This window comes from Aspergillus multicolor, assembly GCF_047715735.1.
Source record: "Aspergillus multicolor strain CBS 133.54 unplaced genomic scaffold BDW74scaffold_40, whole genome shotgun sequence".
Taxonomy (NCBI): domain Eukaryota; kingdom Fungi; phylum Ascomycota; class Eurotiomycetes; order Eurotiales; family Aspergillaceae; genus Aspergillus; species Aspergillus multicolor.
In genome coordinates this window covers 256,832-274,030 of record NW_027395991.1, presented here as the reverse complement: position 1 = coordinate 274,030, position 17,199 = coordinate 256,832, and the positions used below count along the sequence as shown (strand labels likewise).

Genomic DNA, 17,199 nt, shown 5'->3' with positions numbered 1-17,199 from the left:
CTAACCCTAACCCTAACCCTAACCCTAACCCTAACCCTAACCCTAACCCTAACCCTAACCCTAACCCTAACCCTAACCCTAACCCTAACCCTAAGACCAGCTTTTCAAGGTCCTCCCATACCCCAAGCTGGTCGAGGATCCGTAGGGAATGCGGGTGAAGTCCAATTGATGCCCCTAATTGCGGCGCGAAGTCCCCCTTCTCAAACAATTCGTAGTCGATGCCAGCACGCTCAAGTGCTAAAGCCAGGCTGAGGCCAACGAGGCTGCCCCCGGCAATGAGCACCTTGAAGGAACCGCCGTAGTCCTCCGACATGACTACACTGAAAAAGTCTTGCTGGAACGATTCTTGTGCTGGGAGTCTTCCAGGTCGGCGTCTCCGCGAAGTTAACGCAGGGGTGCTCAGGGGATGTTGGGGTACTAAATAGTCCGGCGTTTCGGCCGGTATGAGTTGACAGGGGTCTGCATCTGCAAAAGGGCAACGCGCGTTGGCGCTAATGGGTTAGGGTTAGAAGTCCACTAATCACAACGGCGTCGTAAATCCTTTGGAGAGTCTGTGCCGCTTGGGACACACTGTGCCACTCGCAAACTTGATATAAAAGGGCCTTTAAGGGTCGACCAGGAGTTCTGATCCCCTCCCTCAATACCATCTCCATGTTCTAAAGTCGATGTCATGATAGGGGCTCGTGACTTGGCTCCGGACGAGAGGCACCCGAAGTCCTTGGCCTATGGCTTGATCATTGGCCCGGGGATCCTGTCTCTGATCGTCTGCAGCCTCAGGGTACGGTTGCAGCCAGCACTGGTTGTCTTGTTTAGACCGAAACTAATTTGTCGAAGTTGTATACTAGAACCATTGTGATAAGGAGCTTTGGAGCGGACGATGTCGCTGTCTGCATTGCACTGGTACGTCTTCCTGGCCTTGTTCCCTTCACCGGATTCTTGAGGTAGCTGATCATGAATGGTGTAGGCGACCACACACGTCTTCAATGGCCTTGGTATTGCAATCGTCTACTACGGCCAGGGCCAGCATTTCGACAGCCTCTCCGAGCATCAGATGGATACTTGGCTCAAGGTGTGTCTGGTTTGACCGCTCCAGTACCCGGAAACACTTAACTCATGCGCTTTGGACTGCCACAGCTCTACTATGTGGCCATGTGCCTCTATCTCTATGTGTCGCTCGTAGTGAAGCTCAGCTTACTCCTCTTCATCCGCCGCATATTCGTATCCAGTACATTCTACCTCCCGAGGTCGCCCGCGATTACCCGCCTTGGCTAACCGAGTTCATGCCTCCAGACTGGCTTCAACATCTTACCGCCGGACTGGTACTCTACCAGGTGGCGTTTTCCGTATCCGGCTCATTTGCCCTTGCATTCCAATGCACCCCGGTGAGGTAGGTCTCTCCACGCGCTATTCCGACGATTCCATCTAATCAGCAGCGTCACCAGAGCTGCCTACGACAGGAGCATCCAGGACCCAGATGGCTTTAGCCAGTTTACACTATACCAGATCACTCTCTATCAGGCGGTTCTTATCTTCGTGGGCGATCTGATCATCCTCATCGCTCCGTTACCGATCCTGTGTCGCCTACGGATGCCAACGCGTAAGATCGTGGCTTTGTTGGTTATCTTCGGATCCGGTGGGCTTGAGGTCTTTATAGACCACTGTGGCATTTTTTTTTTGCTGATCGATAACTAGGGATCATCGCCTGCATCGCCCCCTTGGTCCGATTTAGCACGCTGGGATATCTACGTGATGGATCGACAGACCTAACCTGTACTCTTACCCCGGAGCCGGCATTTCAATAAAGCCTCACTAACTCGATGCGCAGTTACTTCCACCTCATCGCTGTACTGGATGGTGATCGAATTTAATCTTGGCCTTGTCGCAGGCTCCCTTTCGTCCTTACGCCCATTGCCCTTTTTCCGCCGCTTCGGCTCCAGCGCCAACTCGCATGACCACGGATCACAGCCGGATACGGGACAGGAGCTTCAGAGGCTTCCAGCGCGGGGAAGAAAGAGGAAGCCTTGCATTGGAGATACATTAACTATAGGACTTCACGACACGGAGAATGGGAGCCATGAACGCATCATTGTACAGAAGACTGAGTTTACGGTCGCTTGGAATTAGCCCTTTCATTCTCAATAATAGACACTCAAGACCAACTGCGGATGATGGTGATGGTGGATCTGATAGTAGCATTGGCGCAGATAGTGATACACGTAGTACTATGGTCCTTCATCGTCGCATTCCGATTCGAGTTCAACCTGCAAAGTCTCTACTAGGTGATCTTGTCTGGCCCTCGGCAGCTGGAATCTGGGTGGCTGGAGCAATAGCCGTGGTGCAGAACCGTTGGAGTACCCTATAGTTGGAGCACTTGGGGTACCGGTAGGCAAAGTACAACCAATCCCATCATCGAGCCATCAGGCAGCGGAAACTCCAGTGAGATAAGGAAACTTGGCACGATATCGCAGAGATAGCAAAGGACTTGACCGCCTGGGCTTCTCCAAGACGTCGAGGATGGTATATATAATACGGAGGACCCGGGAGGAAAGGCTGAAAGGTGTGCCCTTTGCTGCTATCCGAACATCACTGCTGGTTAAAGATGAGACTCGAGTCTTTATTCCTGGCTACCATAAGCCTGGGCCTTTGCTCAGCTTCAGAGCTCAACTGGGTTACCAAAAACGAAACCTTACCAAAAGTCCTGATATGCAGCGCCGGTGGTACAATTCTGTCTGCCTCCAACTACAGTCGCCTTGACAACATCCACTATGGGGCTGGCGATGGCCCTTCGGCTCTTGATCTGATAGATATAGTCCCCGAGGTCCTCGATGTTGCTCAGCTGGCCGTTATTGAGTTTCCTGCTAGCGGTGGGAGTGCGGGACTTAATTCCTCCCTCTATCTTAATATCACCCAGCACTTGAACAAGTATCTCTGCGATGCGAACTCGGATATTGCTGGAGCAATTATGTTCCACGGGACCAACACGTTGGAGGAAACTGTAAGTCAACCACGCGGCTGTCAATCCGGGCGCCATCAACTAACATTTCGCAGGCATTCGGAGTTGATTTGACATTCAACTGCTCGAAACCCTTCATTGCCACGGGAGCCATGCGCCCAGATAGCTATATCTCTCCCGATGGTCGCTCGAACTTTTTCCAGGCTATTGCCGCTGCTTCTTCTCCCTCGTCCAGAAACCGTGGAGGCCTTATTGCGTTTAATGATAGGTATTTTCCCCATAGATTCATCGAAATACTGATACTGACACATCTTAACCAGGATCACCTCAATCTACTACTCCACAAAGGTCAACGCCAACACTCCAGATACCTTCAAAGCCATTGAACAAGGAACCTTGGGCGCATTTCTGGGAGGTCAACCATACTATTTCTTCGACTCAGCGTTCCCCGCTGGCCGACCCCATTTCAACGTCTCCGACACAGTTGAGCTGCCGTCTGTGATTATTCTCTACGGCCATCGTAAGTTCTGGAAGCCCTCTTCAAGTGAGCCCGATACTGATGCAATGTTTCCTCCAGAGGGATTCGACGCTTCCTTGATGTACGCTGCGGTCGCAAATGGCGCAAAGTACGTACCTTAGATATCTAGCACGCCCAGTCTAGACTAACGATTTCTCAGGGGTCTCGTCATCTTTGGCCCCGGAGCTGCAGCACTAAGCCCCTCTGCTCTCGAAGCCGCAGAAGACCTCTTCGCCAAGGGTATACCCACCGTTGCAGTCGCCCGACCAGTCACCGGAACCGGGGTGCCAGATCTTTATCCGGAGGCAGTGTACGTTTCCCACTCCTGGAAGCTGTGAGTTTCTACTAATGGATGTTCAGTATCTATGCAAGCTACCTCGGCGGCGACCAGGCGCGAATCATGCTGCAGCTGGCCATCAACTCTGGATATGACTTGGATGAGATCCGAAATCTGTTCGAGAGTCCCTTGAGAACGGCGCTTTATACGTCTCCCGCGAGCCAGGAGTACTATTATTCAACCTGATTAAAGAGGCTATAGGTCTATAATCCGGTTAGATCCTACTCACAAAGTGCCATCTTTACAGACGGTCGCTGCCGCTGGAGATGGGATATTTATAAGGAGTCATACAGATACCGTGGGACTCACACCGTACGAAGGTGCCGAATAAATGTTGAAACGCCTGTAGCACTAATCATCCAACTTCAACTGCCATGACTTTCCTGTATTTGTAATGGCAATGCAGCAACCGGTGGTCAGTTTCTAAGTCAGTTCAACATTGAAATTTGGATCGCCCAGTGCAGGGCACACTTGTCTCATAATCAGCCTCGCACAAAATCCTGCATGGTTATATCAGCGTACATCACGTTAACCCGAAGCAGTAAGCCGGCCTCTTATGTATTTTGAGCCTCTGCTTAGGCAGCAGCTGAATCCTGCCCTTGGCACCTTGCCTTTTAAAAGTTTCAGCTGCGCCTCTTCCCTCTTCTCTCACTCACACACCGGCTGAACGATGGACTTCAACTCCCAGAAGAACCTCCTTTACTTCTCTTCTTTCGCTGTTGGCTCCTTCGTCTTCAAGGCGCTCGTTGACCAATATGGCGGCATTCCACTGGATTACCTCTACTCCAGCATCGAGGTCTACTCGCACGATGAGGCGTACAACTACCTTTTGTATTGGCTGATGAAGCAGCGCTTTGATCGAAACAAAAATCGTCTCATCGCGAGCACGAGTCTGGCTGCTGGCGCGGGAGATTGGTTTGGATCCAGGGATGATGAAGGGGAAATGGACATTTCGGACGCTGAAGACGAAGATGATGCAGACGCTGGTTCCGCGAACGACGCAATTGCCAACACGCGCCGTCTGCTATGGTCACCGTGCACAGGAACGCATTATTTTAGATACGCCGGTCGGTATCTTGCTTTGACAAGGGAAGTCGAAGAGCGCCAGGTCCAGATGATGACCCGCACGGAGGTAATGCGCATCTCATGCCTGGGCTGGGACCCTTCGATTCTAAAACAGCTCATGGCTGAGGCGCGCGTCTGCTTCGCTCAGAAAGAGAATGGCAAGACCGTGATCTATCGCGGGACGAAGGGCCCGTATGGGGACGAATTCCTTTGGACGCGAACGACTTCTCGGCCTGCGAGACCGCTGTCAACGGTGTACCTGGATGAGGAGGCAAAGCAAAACTTCCTTGCCGATCTACAGCGGTATCTTCTACCATCCACCAGAAGATGGTACAGTGATCGAGGCATACCCTACCGCCGAGGCTTCATGTTCTACGGACCGCCAGGCACGGGGAAGTCGAGTCTCGCCTTTGCAGCGGCAGGGTATCTGGGCTTGAACGTGTATATCCTGAGCCTTGGGTCGCGCCAGATCACAGAAGACGGTCTTGTGCAGCTCTTCCAGAAACTCCCACGCAAATGCCTGGTCTTGTTGGAGGATGTGGACTCGTACGAAGTCGCCAGTCGGCGGCCAGAAGAAACGTCAGAGCCCAAGGGCGAGGCAAAGAACGAGATGACATTGTCGGCACTGCTGAATTTGCTCGATGGAGTTGCAGCACAGGAGGGAAGGGTTCTGATCATGACAACAAACCATCTACAGCGCCTCGACCCAGCGCTCATCAGACCCGGTCGCGTGGACTATCAGATCAAGTTCCATCTGGCAGATCGCGAATTGACGAAGAAGATGTTTTGGAACTTCTTCAGCATCGCTGACAAACCGTCTGCGGAGGAGGCACCACTCAGAGCGTTGACCGATTCGTTTGCGGACAAGATCCCCGAGGATATGTTCTCGCCAGCTGATATACAAGGGTTTCTACTTCAGAGTAGCACGTCTCCGGAGATTGCGATCGAACGGGCTGATGCATGGGTGCGGCAGAAGATCGAACAAGCCGAGGCTGCAAGCATTGAGGCGCAGAAGGGGAAGGAGATAAAGGCCACAGAGAAGGACACTGTTGAGCGTGAAGTTGCGACTTGAAATGGTAGAGATTATAGATAGAATTGGATTGCAGACTGTCTTCTCAAAGGTTGGAACTTGACATACAAGTTATACGGGGTTCGTGCTGGTGATATGTGTGAATATATACCGTAGTTAGGGCTGGGGATCTTGAGTTCACAAGAGATATTTACCTGCTGTTGGATATGGCGACCAGCAGTATAACACAAGTCGAACACGCCGAAAGTTCTATTCAAGGAACAATTTTGTGTTTTTATTGGTCGGGGTATAAGCAGCTAGACTCAGACTCGAGGTTGCATTGCAATTGGCGGGACGCCTTGGAGTAGGTACCTAGCGAGGTTGCTGACGGAACTGCGCACTACTTAAGAACCCATTCTTCCATTGGAAGGTTCCCTTTCCTTCTCTCTCAATTCAATCGCACCATGCCAAAACAAGATGGCGTGTTCCCTCAACGCAACCCACGTCCGACGAGGGGAGTAAGAATTGTTGCTGCACTGGCACTTTCCGTTGGTTTGCTAGGGTTGCCAAATCTCTATTATCGCTATTCAAATCAAGACTATCCATGGAGCTCCCTGTTGCCCTTGCCAATCACCTCTGACAGCGGCTCACCGTACGGCCAATTCCCGCTGGAGGATGACCCATTCCACTTCATGCCATGCACAAACACCAGTCTCCCGCCCCCGTTGGAAGACCAAAACGCGTTGAACACTTGGGCTTCGTTGTTCGATCCGGATCCAACACATTGGAGCTGGGGTAAACTTGACGATGAGAACGATGGTCCATTTTCCGACCGTGGGATCTATCTCTGTGGCTACCTGGACCTGCCCCTCGACTACCGCAACGACTCCGATACACGAATCGTCCGAATTGCTGTGACAAAGTATCAAGTCTCTGGTCTCGCCCGTCTGGATACCGTCGATACATCTTCTAATGCTGGTCGCAAGAGTGCTCGAACGATTATCGTCGAACCTGGTGGCCCGGGTGGGAGCGGAACGAGCTACGTGTGGAGAGCTGCTGAGGACATAACCAAGCGGTTCAGTGACGGCCATTTTGATGTGCTGGGATGGGATCCTCGAGGCGTGAACATCTCGCTCCCGAGCATGTCTTGCTATCCAGACGACGCGATCCGGGATCGGTGGTCGCTTACCCTGAACCAGCATCGTCAGGTATCCGACCCGGAGAGCCACCTACAGTTTATGGACGCGATGAACGACGCAAAGCTCAACAGCTGCCGAGAACGGCTGGGCGACTTTGGCCGGTTTGTTAGTACAGCTTCTGTTGCGCGGGATCTCGAGGAGATCCGCAAAGCCCTGGGCGAGGACGAAGTCAGCGGGTACTTTGTGAGCTATGGGACTGGCATTGCTCAGACCTTTGCCAATATGTTCCCTGAGAACGTCGGAAGGATGATTCTCGACGGCTTGGAGTATGTCAAGGATCACCGGCTGCTGGGTGGATTTGGTTGGACCTCGCTGGACAACACCACTGACATTTGGCGAGACGGGTTCTTGGGTGAATGTATCAATGCTGGACCTGAAGCGTGCGCTCTGGCCCGATCGACCAAGACCAAGGCAGCAGTTACCCTTCCTCAGCTGGAGGCTCGGATGGCTCGTCTTTTGGAGTCGCTCAGGGCCCGACCAATCCCTGCATACAACGACCAAGCTGGTCCCTCCGTTGTGACTTACTCGGAGCTGGTGGAAGTCATATACGCAACACTATACGATCCCAACAAATGGCCCACTACTGCAGAGATGCTCTACGAACTGGAACAAGGGAACGGTACCCTAGCAGCAATCCGTCTAAACGAGGCCTGGAGCTACGAGCCCTCGGCGTCACCCTCCCAACATGGCCCCTCGTCGGGGGAGCTCGATCTTGCCGTCATTTGCTCCGACTCATACGACGCCCCTCTCCCAGAGGACGGACTGGACTGGTGGTCCAACCTCTGGGAAAGCATGACGAACCAGAGCTGGATCGCCGGCAACTCTCGTTTCTCTGCCGTCTTGCCATGCCAACACTACAGCAAATACTGGTCCAAGCCTGCAGAACTGTACAGAGGGGACCTAAGTCACACTCTCAAGACCCCGCTCTTGCTCATTAGTACCACGTACGATCCAGCAACGCCGCTACGGAATGCCAGGAGGCTAGCAGGGGAGATGGGCGACAATGCAAGGCTCATCGTGCACCATGGCTATGGACACACCTCCTCGCATGATCGGTCGAGCTGCACGGACGACGTTGGGCGGGGGTACATGCTGCATGGAATCGTCCCGACCGAGCGGGAGATCGAGTGTCATGCTGTCAAGAAGCCCTACCTTTAGTTGACTGCATTATGAACGGAGATATACCGCTTACAAAGCCCATTTGATTGTCGAGCTACGTAATTTTTTCCAAATATACATCGTTCAAGCAAGTGTCATTACTGCAATTCCGCCTCGATAATACCCTATCAGAGACAAGTCAGCATAGAGGAATAGACATTCACCCGCTACTCAGCGAGAAACTTACCTGTCCATCACCTGGAGGATAGTGGAACTTTGCTCTGAATCCAGCCTGACTTAGAACTTTCGTCCAATGGTTCTCCGACCGCTCCAGACTGTTGCAGAAGACCATCATTTCCCAATCCCACATGGCTGAAAGCATGGGACAGTCCTTCTCCGGGAGGATAAATTCCTCGATGACTAGTTTCGAGCCGGGTCGCATGGCCTCTCTGATACGTGTCAGGATCTGGTGGCATTGGTCGTCGGACCAGTCATGGAGGATAAACTTCATGTAGTAAACGTGGGCTCCTGAAAGGAGAAGTCTTAGCGGATGTTATCCAGGATGCAGATATAAGTATACTTACCCTTGATCGGCTGCTCCTTGAATAGATCAAATGCAATCTTCTCTGTCTGAAGTCCCTCAACACTCTGCTCGATAACATGCGCCATGTCTTCAAGGATAAACTTCCCCTTGACGTCAGGGAACTTGTTCCTGAAGGTCCTGAGATCATGCCCCCTTCCACCTGCAACATCGACCATGAAGACATCCTCAGAATTGCCATCAAAGCTCTTGACAAGCTGTGCAGGCAGCGAACACCACTCCACCCAGCTAGGCCGGCTTCCTCGATCTGCCTCCATAAAGCTACTCGAAACATCAAGCCGGTCAGGGTCAGCGCCGAACCAGTTCCAGATCACATCCTCATGGCCCATCGCGTAGTTCCACGGTCCGGACGTCAGCCCTTCGACGAACTGGTAGTTGTGCTTGCGGAGGAACTCGGGGATTTTGGCGACAGCTGACATGCCGTAGTCGTAGCTATCCACATAAGGCAATATCAGTAAGAGAACTTTTAGGGGATGGAATGGCCGAGTGCATACATGAACTTGACCACCGCGACACTGTCGCGACCGGCCATCTGGTACGTCATACGAGTGGCCTTGTAGAGGTGAACATCGTGCTCCTCGAGATACCCAATCCCGGCGAGAATCCGAAGAATGCGTTCTAGTCCGCGTTGTTAGATTAGGGGAAACACGGTCGCTCAGTGACGAGTAGAAGCTAAACTCACCAGTGATGAGGGGACTCGCGCCCTTGACGGCCGCAAGATCGTTCAGCGACACCGGCTCCGCGCTCTTGCTGAGGGTCATGAAAATGTCTAGGTCAATTCCCATGCGGACGCACATGGCTTGGGTTGGCTACAGATGTCGGCCATGGTCAAAAATCCGGTACTCGAACAGATGCAACAAAGGAAGGTCGATACCGAGTAGACTAGATGATAGACATTGTCCTTTGGTTCGTGCAGAGCTCGAACCAGGTCCTGGGCTGCTTTGAGGGCAGCTACGCGGTCTCGCTCCTGCTGTCCAGTCTTGAAGGTGTGTACCGATGACGTTACGCTCTGCAAGAGACTGTCGACAGGATCGTGTGAGGCGCCGTTCGCACCATTGCTAGTGCTCGTACCGTTCGTCGTCGACATTTCGATATGGTGTGTTGAAAAATTCGGAGTGTCAGGTACGACTCAGTCGACGAAGGCAAGAGATCCGCAGACAGGACCAGAGACAGTTCAATTACCCCTTATCACATCAAGTGCTGTGCCGCAATATATCAGGGAGCTACCTACTCCGATTCCCAATCCACCGTTCACCCTAGCCTGCGCCGTTGGGAAGATGGAACCCGTCCGCCATGCATAGCGCATGAACCATGTGGAGACCGCACCCCCCAATCTATCTCGGCACTTCCAGTTGGTGGACAGGGCAGGGATCGGCCCGGGAAATCAAGATCAGCATGGGTGTGACAGCGGGAGAACTTCCTGTAGGAGCATGGATCAGACGCCGTTGAGCGCCACTTGGACATGGCATGATTGGGCCTGGGAACTTGCGTCCTTCCACCTTCCAGGAATGAAACACCCTAGGCAAGGTCGAATAAAGAGATTCACGCGGGCGTACCATATATACTCGACCTATTGATTTGCCCTGCGAATCGCCTCATTAGCGGCCTAATGGGGTGGACTGATTTTCAATATCGCGAGACTCTCATGGGCCCCGGGGTGGACGGTCGAGACCGATTGCTAACAGTGCTAGCAGTGCATCCCCACTCAATAGGAAACGGCGTTGAATGCCGTCACATCCTGACCAGACTATTTGCTCTGTCCGTGGTCATAGCAATGGCAGTTAATTGGATGTTGCCAGGTACTTTTGGCCACTAGCCCGATAGCATCGCGATCGCCCCCGGTTGCCCTGCATCCGATTTCTTCCCCATAAAAACGCTGATTCTCTGGACCTGTCGCCGTGATTGCAGGTATGGTGTCGGCATCCTGTATTTGGTCCATTCAATATGGTGCAGGGTCAGTCTCTCAGTATCGTTGCTGTCTCCTGGACGTTGGGGAGTCTTTGCATCGTGATTGTCGCCGTTCGCATTTACACTCGCACCTTTGTGACCCGTCAGCTGGGTTGGGATGATTTCTTCATCGCTCTTTCCTTGGTAAGTGCGCTTGCCCAACCACACGCGGCAAGAAAGTTTATATGCCGGGGATAAGCTGGGTGCCATTGTCTGTTCAGCTCTCGCACAGGTTGCAGTTTACTACGGGTTAGGAATGCACACGAGCGATATCAGCAACCCCGATCACCGGACCCAGGCTGCAAAATACACGGTCATCGCTCCGAACTTCTCTGTAGTCAGTACGACGACAGGGAAGATCTCGGTCGCCATCTTTCTTCTTCGGCTGATGGGGCGATCGGCATCTCGCTGGCAGTGTTGGTATTTGTACATCCTCACGGTTGTTTCGATCATATGGAATGTCCTTGCCATTATAGTCATCATCGGCTTCTGTCGGCCCACGAAGAAAATATGGCTGCCTGAAACGAAGGGGTCTTGCTTTTCACTGAACTTGCAGTTGGTAGGTGGGACGTCACAGGCAGGTAAGTAGTCAGTCTCAGATCGGGGTTGCGAGACATTGACATTACTTTGAGCGTTCAATGCATTCGCCGACCTCTCGCTCGCTGTTTTCCCGGTCTGGATCTTTCGAAAGGTCCAGCTAGCCAGGTACAAGAAGATCGGCATTATCGCCATCCTCAGCGCCGGTATCTTGTAGGTTCTCTCTATCAGGTCGGGAGAGTGTTACTGATCTTAAGCCCACAATGCGGCGGCGGCAACGCTGGTAAAATGCATTCTCCTGAAGAATCTACCGGAGCACGCGGATATAACGTGTAAGATCATCGGAGTGCAATGTCTGGCGCAGGGAATCAGGTACTGATTGAATATACCATAGGGTCCTGGGCTCCAATCACGACATGGTACTCGTAAGTCTCACCTCCCCAGACAGTTCATATCCAGCAGCTGACACAACCAGAATCGAGGTAGGCTCACTCCAAGTCCGCGAAATCCCAACCTTCTGATTCGGTCTAGATGTACGTAATCATCATTTGCCCAACACTCCCGACGCTACCGCAAGCCTATGTCGCTATCTTCCGCAGGCGTCCCTCCTACTACGACACCTCGAACCACCGCAGTGGCCAGTCCGAGCCAAAGCCGCCTCCCATCCGCCTCCGACGATTACCAGACGCCTCGCTCTTCGAGACTGTCGCCGCGGAGGAGCGAAGCGGGAGTCAAGATAATATACTGGACCAGGATGGGATGAGAATCCAGAAAACGACCGAGGTTCGTGTCGTTGAGGAGAGCAGGGACTCGGCTGAGGAGGAGGGTCATGATAAGAAGTATTTCCCTCGGCAGAATCCCTTCAGGGGGTCAAAGGGGGTGCCATTGCGTTGAGCAACATGATTTTGCTTTAAATGAGGTAGAGTTCAGCCACTCTGTGCATATGACATACAATCCCAACCCGAGTCCTCTGCAACGGCAAAACAACAGCACAAAGAATACTTTGAATTTTGTCCTCTGTCAGCTGCCACACTGATAAGCACGCGGCTGCCCCGCAGTCTGATAACTCTGCAGCTTCTGATTGGCTTGATGAGAAATCAGTCCACTCAAGCTTTTCCGCCGAGGGAGTCAAGCTTCGGAGATAACCGAGTTTTTTCTGCGCCTCTTTAACCACCCTCTCCCATCCTGAATTCCTTTCATTCTTCGCCATGAGCCTCTGAGCAATCCCAAATTGCCTTTAAACATGGTTGCTGACCCAGAAAAGGGCGTTTTCGCCGAGAGCGCCCCCGCCGACACCAGCTCCACCGACGCGGTCGACGATGCCTCAGGCACGGGGGCCCTGTCCTGGCTGCGTCGCTTCGAAGCACGTCTGGACGAAAAACTCGGCCTTGAATCGTCCGCCATCGATCGAAAACGAGCCGAAGACAAGAAACCGGTCCCTTGGCATGAAGAGCTGACCATGGCCCTGCTCTGGGCCAGCAGCACCATGAACACCTCCTGTTTCGCCACCGGCTTCCTGGGCTGGGAGTTCGGCCTCACTCTGCGCCAGTCCATCGTCATCACCATCTTCGCTTCCTTGTTAGGAGGTGCCTTGACCGGCTACTCGGCCACTTTTGGTGCCGCGACCGGTCTGCGCCAGATCAGTGTTAGCCGGTACAGCTTTGGCTGGTGGCCGAACAAACTGATCGCCCTCCTTAACAGCATTCAGCAAATGGGCTGGGCTGCTGTCTCGTGCATCACCGGAGGGTTGGCCTTAACTGCTGTATCCGACGGACATGTCTCTCTTATCCTGGGCATTGTCATTCTCGCCGTCGTGGCCCTGATCATCTCCTTCGTCGGGCTCAACGCCATCGTCGTCTACGAGCGCTACGCCTGGATCGTCTTCTTCGTCATCTTCCTCATCATCTTCGGCGAGACCGGTCCCTACGCCGACAACACCAGCCATCCCACCGCCAGTGGTCTCGGGCTCTCCGGCTCAGTCCTCAGCCTGATCGCCGTCGTCTACGGCTCCAGCGCCTCCTGGGCAACCATGGCCAGTGACTATTACGTCCACTACCCCGCCAACGTCAGCCGCGTCAAGGTCTTCTTCATGACAACCTTCGGCATCGGCATCCCGACCTCAATCGGCATGATCGCCGGGTGCGTCGTCTCCTCCGCCTTCAACACCCACCGACCGGACTGGCAATCCACCTACGAAGACCAAGGACTGGGCTACCTGATCCAAGCGATGCTGCACCCGCGCGGGTTCGCCAAGTTCCTGCTCACCCTCCTCGTGCTCTCGGGAATCAACCAAAACGTCATCAGCATCTACAGCGCCGCCATCTCCTTCCAACAGCTGTCCCGCCCCTTCGCGCGCATCCCGCGCTTTCTGTGGACGCTCTTCTGCTTCGCATGCATTTTGGCATTGGCGATCGGCGGCCGCGCAAAACTAAACGAGTACCTGCAAGACTTTTTATCGTTGCTGGGGTACTGGTGCACCAGTTACGTCGTGATCCTCTTCGAGGAGCACTACCTGTTCCGCGGAGGTAACTTCACCAACTACGACTTGGAGGGGTGGAACGATCCCGCGCGGTTACCGGTGGGACTTGCAGCGATCACGGCGTTCCTGATTGGGGTTGTGGCGTGGTGTATGGGGATGTCAGAGACGTGGTTTGTCGGACCCCTGGCGAAGGTCTTTGGGGCTGCGGGTGGTGATGTGGCGAATGAGTTGACGTTTGTGGTTACGGCGGTGATTTATGCGCCGGCGAGGTACTTGGAGTTGAGGGTTTTTGGCAAATGAGCGTGCCTTATTTGAGATGTTGGTTGAGAAGATATACAATTGGCGTGTAATGGGTCGGTGTTGAGATGAGACGGATGTATATGTGCTTGGTTCTCAGTTCATTGTGTGGTAAAGCTCAATTCACACCAACTGTCATCCATGGCCATCGCTTATTCTTCCCTACTCGGTATATCGCTAGCCTGCGGAGGGCAGATACAGGCAGATTATGCGTCCTGCTCCTCCCACGTCGTACCTCGCTGGCAATCTAACATAGCCATTAATACTACTCTATTGCCCTGCTTCTGATTACAATTTGACGGTCGCAGCCCTGGCGTTATCTTTGCAACTTATGCCTTATATGTAAAGTGTATCGATTACATCCGTCCTGCAGGAGATATTCCCACGTTATACACCCCATCCAACTCACAATATTCTCGGTCGTGTATTAGGAAGGCACACCTAGCCCATGTCTAGCGGATCTTCCTCCAAAGGTGGGAGTGAGAGGTGTCCCCTTCTTGGGGATACCTAGCTAGCCCTCCAAAACAAATATGCTACGACATCATCGGCTGAGATGGACACAGCAAAAGCAACCACTTGTCTAGCCAGTAATGCAGCAGTCCGAACTCGTCCGAAGCAATGACGACAGGGCATAGGCACGTTTCCCTTGAAATCAAGATCGTGCCCTGCAGATCCTTTAGCTCACCCCAAAACTTGAGTCGCTAGTGCTCATGCTTACTGCGTCCATCACTCGAACTATGCAGGTCTCGATGCCAAATCCCTTATTTGAGGCGAATGTCCAGCGGCATAAGTAGGTCGACAACCTTCTTAGCTTACAGGACCTCTTAACACCACCGAACACCTCCCAACTTCCTTTCTTCAAACTCGCTTCCTTCCTCACGATTGTTAGGTACCTATCATCTACATTTCGCCCATCAGCATCGTCCATCATGCATTTCCAACTCCACGTCCTAGCGGTTGCTCTTGTTGGAGCACTCGGGGCCTCAGCTTGCCTCCTCCGGGGACGTCAGTCCGCCCTCTGTCCGACCACGGACTATTCGTACCCTCGTTGCTGTATCACCTACATCGATGGCAATGGAAGTAGCTGTACCGCACCGAGCGGTAATCCCTCGGTCGATAGCTTCGTCTCTGCGTGCAGATATCAGATTCATGGCGTGCCGCTCTGCTGTGCCCAAGGAAATGTACGTCAAGTGGTCACATATAAAAGGTTATGCCTAATATGAACTTCAATGACAGGGTGGCTCTTGCACAACGGATGTGGGAGCGTAGTAGCCGACCCTCGGATCCTCATGATGCTCACAACCCATGAACAGTCAACAGTCTTTTTGTGCTGATTCAGTTGTCCGAGGACTCTCTGCTATTGGGAGAAAACCTACAGAGTGCTCACCCGGATGTATTCGGTACTTTGTCTATGCATATTTTCTTCGGTTAGCCCTAGTATATATCACTGCGAACCTGGGACCATCTCACCAATGGCTTCTTTGTCGTTCTGACCTACAACCCGCCATATCGCCTCCTCAATAGATCCATGTATGCTTGTTGTCAAACACACAGCCCGTGGCATCGCGCTGGGCGACTCAGACAAATTAGACGCGATCGGCAATTGTGAGTTCTATAGAGTCATTATATCACCCGGCAGGTCGACTGAGCAACCCGACCTACTCCGGTGAGCAACTGGCCATCTACAAGTTACATTTCCAATTATATATGAACAAATTTATTGTATTGCGCCACTCAAGACTATATGGCCTCCAGTCACTAACAGGAATAAGCGTTCCGAACTTCTTCAATTCGGCAGCCAGGTCTTCGTATGATTTCCTGACGCTATCATCGCAGGTAGGGACGGATTGCACCACAGTCCTGAATACATCCTATCATAAAATTATTAGATCATTTTAGGATCGCGCAGTCCCTTGGAATATAGTCACATGAATAGCGCCTCTTAGTGTCCGCATAATAGCAACCAAAGGCACAGCGTACGCATTATCACTCATGCGAATGGTCTCGGCCTTCTCCACAAGAACCGATAGTAGTTGAGTCTCTGCTTCAAGGAACTATAAGCACGGTCAGCATGTGTTTCCAGAAAGTGCAGGCAAATGCTTACTCCATCAGTCGCCGCGGCCAGCTGTTGCTGGTCCTCTTCGCTTAAAGCAGGACCCTGTTCCCATCGCACTCCCCTTGCTAGAGTGGCACACTGAGTCTGCAGGCCTCTGGTGAATCTCTACACGATAAATAGGTATAGTCAATATATTGGCCTCTTCCACAATAATCAAGCTGCGGGGAGAATGCGTACGTAAACCTGGTTGTGAACCTCATCGGCCGTGATGTCATCAGCCTCGGCCTTGAGCTCAGCGGTCTGTGAAGCCGCCGCTTTCACGGCAGTGAGTGTCTCTGCGGCCGAAGCGGACATGGTGAGTGTAGCGATGCAACGTTGGTCAAGCTGGGCGAATTGAAATTGATGGAGGTGTACCGTAATCGGTGAGTGGCTGCCAGCAGTAACCTCAAGGTGTGGTAGACACCGCGACCGGTCGGTGCTTTATAGCAACAATGAGACCGGGTGTCGGGTCCTTCCAGCTGCGTATTGTCGTCATGGACTCTGCAGACATGTACAAATAGTTCACCGAGCGGCGGATCTGACAATCGAGATAACCGAGGATCGTCCGATCGCTGGGTGGTCTATGGGCAGCTTGGAACTGCCTGTTTCCATGCTTTGCAGTAGCACCGCAGATGCACCCCTTTGTGGTATATCGCACCGTGCAGGTCCGAGGCAGCTGCCTGTCAGCAGGTCGAGCCTGCGCTACCAAGTCATGAATGGGTGGTCGGCAGATTGTCTGCGTAATGAAACCGATTACCTCTGGACTGAGCCCAAGAAAATGGCTAGGGGTCTCTGAGTCTGCTATACTGTATATCACATGGTTCCCATGCTTTAACTGCCATCAAACCTGGTTTTGGCTTCGGACACGGCGCCAGTTCAGGAGTTCGGTTTATCAGCCCATGTCCAAGCGGACAGTCCAAAGCGGAGTCTGGTTCAAAGCAGCAACGATGCTAACGGGGGCGATATAAGTCCCCGCAATCATGAAAAAGGCGGCCAGCATAATGTATATCGCCATCCAGAGCGCCTGCAGCATCAACATCTAAGTAGTTGTCGCGTCTCTTGTCT

The 17,199-nt window shown here is 52.8% G+C and overlaps 9 protein-coding genes across 9 annotated transcripts; 7 read left to right on the top strand and 2 right to left on the bottom strand.

Annotated features, from left to right (window-relative positions):
* Positions 1–670: 670 nt before the first annotated feature.
* Positions 671–2,124, top strand: BDW74DRAFT_188641 (uncharacterized protein; the record flags this gene model as incomplete). The annotated part of the gene is made up of 8 exons (XM_073731780.1): positions 671–778; positions 835–900; positions 965–1,069; positions 1,135–1,225; positions 1,291–1,387; positions 1,443–1,633; positions 1,693–1,770; positions 1,826–2,124. 8 exons carry the CDS (start codon positions 671–673, stop codon positions 2,122–2,124), a joined length of 1,035 nt encoding a protein of 344 aa, XP_073578997.1.
* Positions 2,125–2,599: 475 nt separating this feature from the next.
* BDW74DRAFT_183019 (asparaginase) lies at positions 2,600–3,993 on the top strand (the record flags this gene model as incomplete). Its single annotated transcript, XM_073730398.1, has 6 exons — positions 2,600–2,995; positions 3,049–3,221; positions 3,274–3,473; positions 3,531–3,579; positions 3,631–3,780; positions 3,831–3,993. The coding sequence occupies 6 exons, from the start codon at positions 2,600–2,602 to the stop codon at positions 3,991–3,993; spliced, it is 1,131 nt and encodes a 376-aa protein (XP_073578996.1).
* Positions 3,994–4,473: 480 nt separating this feature from the next.
* Positions 4,474–6,344, top strand: BDW74DRAFT_162346 (BCS1 and AAA domain-containing protein). Its single transcript, XM_073725941.1, has one exon. The coding sequence runs from the start codon at positions 4,478–4,480 to the stop codon at positions 5,942–5,944; it is 1,467 nt and encodes a 488-aa protein (XP_073578995.1). The 5' UTR covers positions 4,474–4,477; the 3' UTR covers positions 5,945–6,344.
* Positions 6,343–8,784, top strand: BDW74DRAFT_162345 (uncharacterized protein; the record flags this gene model as incomplete). The annotated part of the gene is made up of 1 exon (XM_073725940.1): positions 6,343–8,784. One exon carries the CDS (start codon positions 6,346–6,348, stop codon positions 8,236–8,238), a length of 1,893 nt encoding a protein of 630 aa, XP_073578994.1. The 3' UTR covers positions 8,239–8,784.
* Positions 8,337–10,473, bottom strand: BDW74DRAFT_188633 (uncharacterized protein; the record flags this gene model as incomplete). Its single annotated transcript, XM_073731779.1, has 6 exons — positions 9,654–10,473; positions 9,462–9,588; positions 9,274–9,397; positions 8,763–9,211; positions 8,426–8,706; positions 8,337–8,363 (listed from the first exon to the last, which is right to left on the bottom strand). Exons 1-6 carry the CDS (start codon positions 9,864–9,866, stop codon positions 8,337–8,339), a joined length of 1,221 nt encoding a protein of 406 aa, XP_073578993.1. The 5' UTR covers positions 9,867–10,473.
* BDW74DRAFT_162342 (uncharacterized protein) lies at positions 10,269–10,947 on the top strand. The gene is made up of 2 exons (XM_073725939.1): positions 10,269–10,870; positions 10,926–10,947. Exon 1 carries the CDS (start codon positions 10,389–10,391, stop codon positions 10,593–10,595), a length of 207 nt encoding a protein of 68 aa, XP_073578992.1. The 5' UTR covers positions 10,269–10,388; the 3' UTR covers positions 10,596–10,870; positions 10,926–10,947.
* On the top strand, positions 10,724–12,177 carry BDW74DRAFT_171012 (uncharacterized protein; the record flags this gene model as incomplete). The annotated part of the gene is made up of 8 exons (XM_073727246.1): positions 10,724–10,870; positions 10,926–11,063; positions 11,142–11,289; positions 11,359–11,469; positions 11,505–11,595; positions 11,658–11,688; positions 11,795–12,046; positions 12,130–12,177. The coding sequence occupies 8 exons, from the start codon at positions 10,724–10,726 to the stop codon at positions 12,175–12,177; spliced, it is 966 nt and encodes a 321-aa protein (XP_073578991.1).
* A 107-nt stretch (positions 12,178–12,284) lies between these two features.
* BDW74DRAFT_162338 (putative nucleoside transporter) lies at positions 12,285–14,283 on the top strand. Its single transcript, XM_073725938.1, has one exon. It carries the CDS (start codon positions 12,507–12,509, stop codon positions 14,040–14,042), a length of 1,536 nt encoding a protein of 511 aa, XP_073578990.1. The 5' UTR covers positions 12,285–12,506; the 3' UTR covers positions 14,043–14,283.
* A 1,384-nt stretch (positions 14,284–15,667) lies between these two features.
* BDW74DRAFT_183013 (uncharacterized protein) lies at positions 15,668–16,449 on the bottom strand (the record flags this gene model as incomplete). Its single annotated transcript, XM_073730397.1, has 5 exons — positions 15,668–15,697; positions 15,803–15,910; positions 15,968–16,093; positions 16,144–16,260; positions 16,333–16,449. The coding sequence occupies 5 exons, from the start codon at positions 16,447–16,449 to the stop codon at positions 15,668–15,670; spliced, it is 498 nt and encodes a 165-aa protein (XP_073578989.1).
* Between the last annotated feature and the right edge of the window lie 750 nt (positions 16,450–17,199).

Excerpts from the sequence above, each read along its gene's own strand:
- BDW74DRAFT_162346 (XM_073725941.1), top strand. The coding sequence starts at position 4,478 with ATGGACTTCAACTCCCAGAAGAACCTCCTTTACTTCTCTTCTTTCGCT.
- BDW74DRAFT_162342 (XM_073725939.1), top strand. The coding sequence starts at position 10,389 with ATGGGGTGGACTGATTTTCAATATCGCGAGACTCTCATGGGCCCCGGG.
- BDW74DRAFT_162338 (XM_073725938.1), top strand. The coding sequence starts at position 12,507 with ATGGTTGCTGACCCAGAAAAGGGCGTTTTCGCCGAGAGCGCCCCCGCC.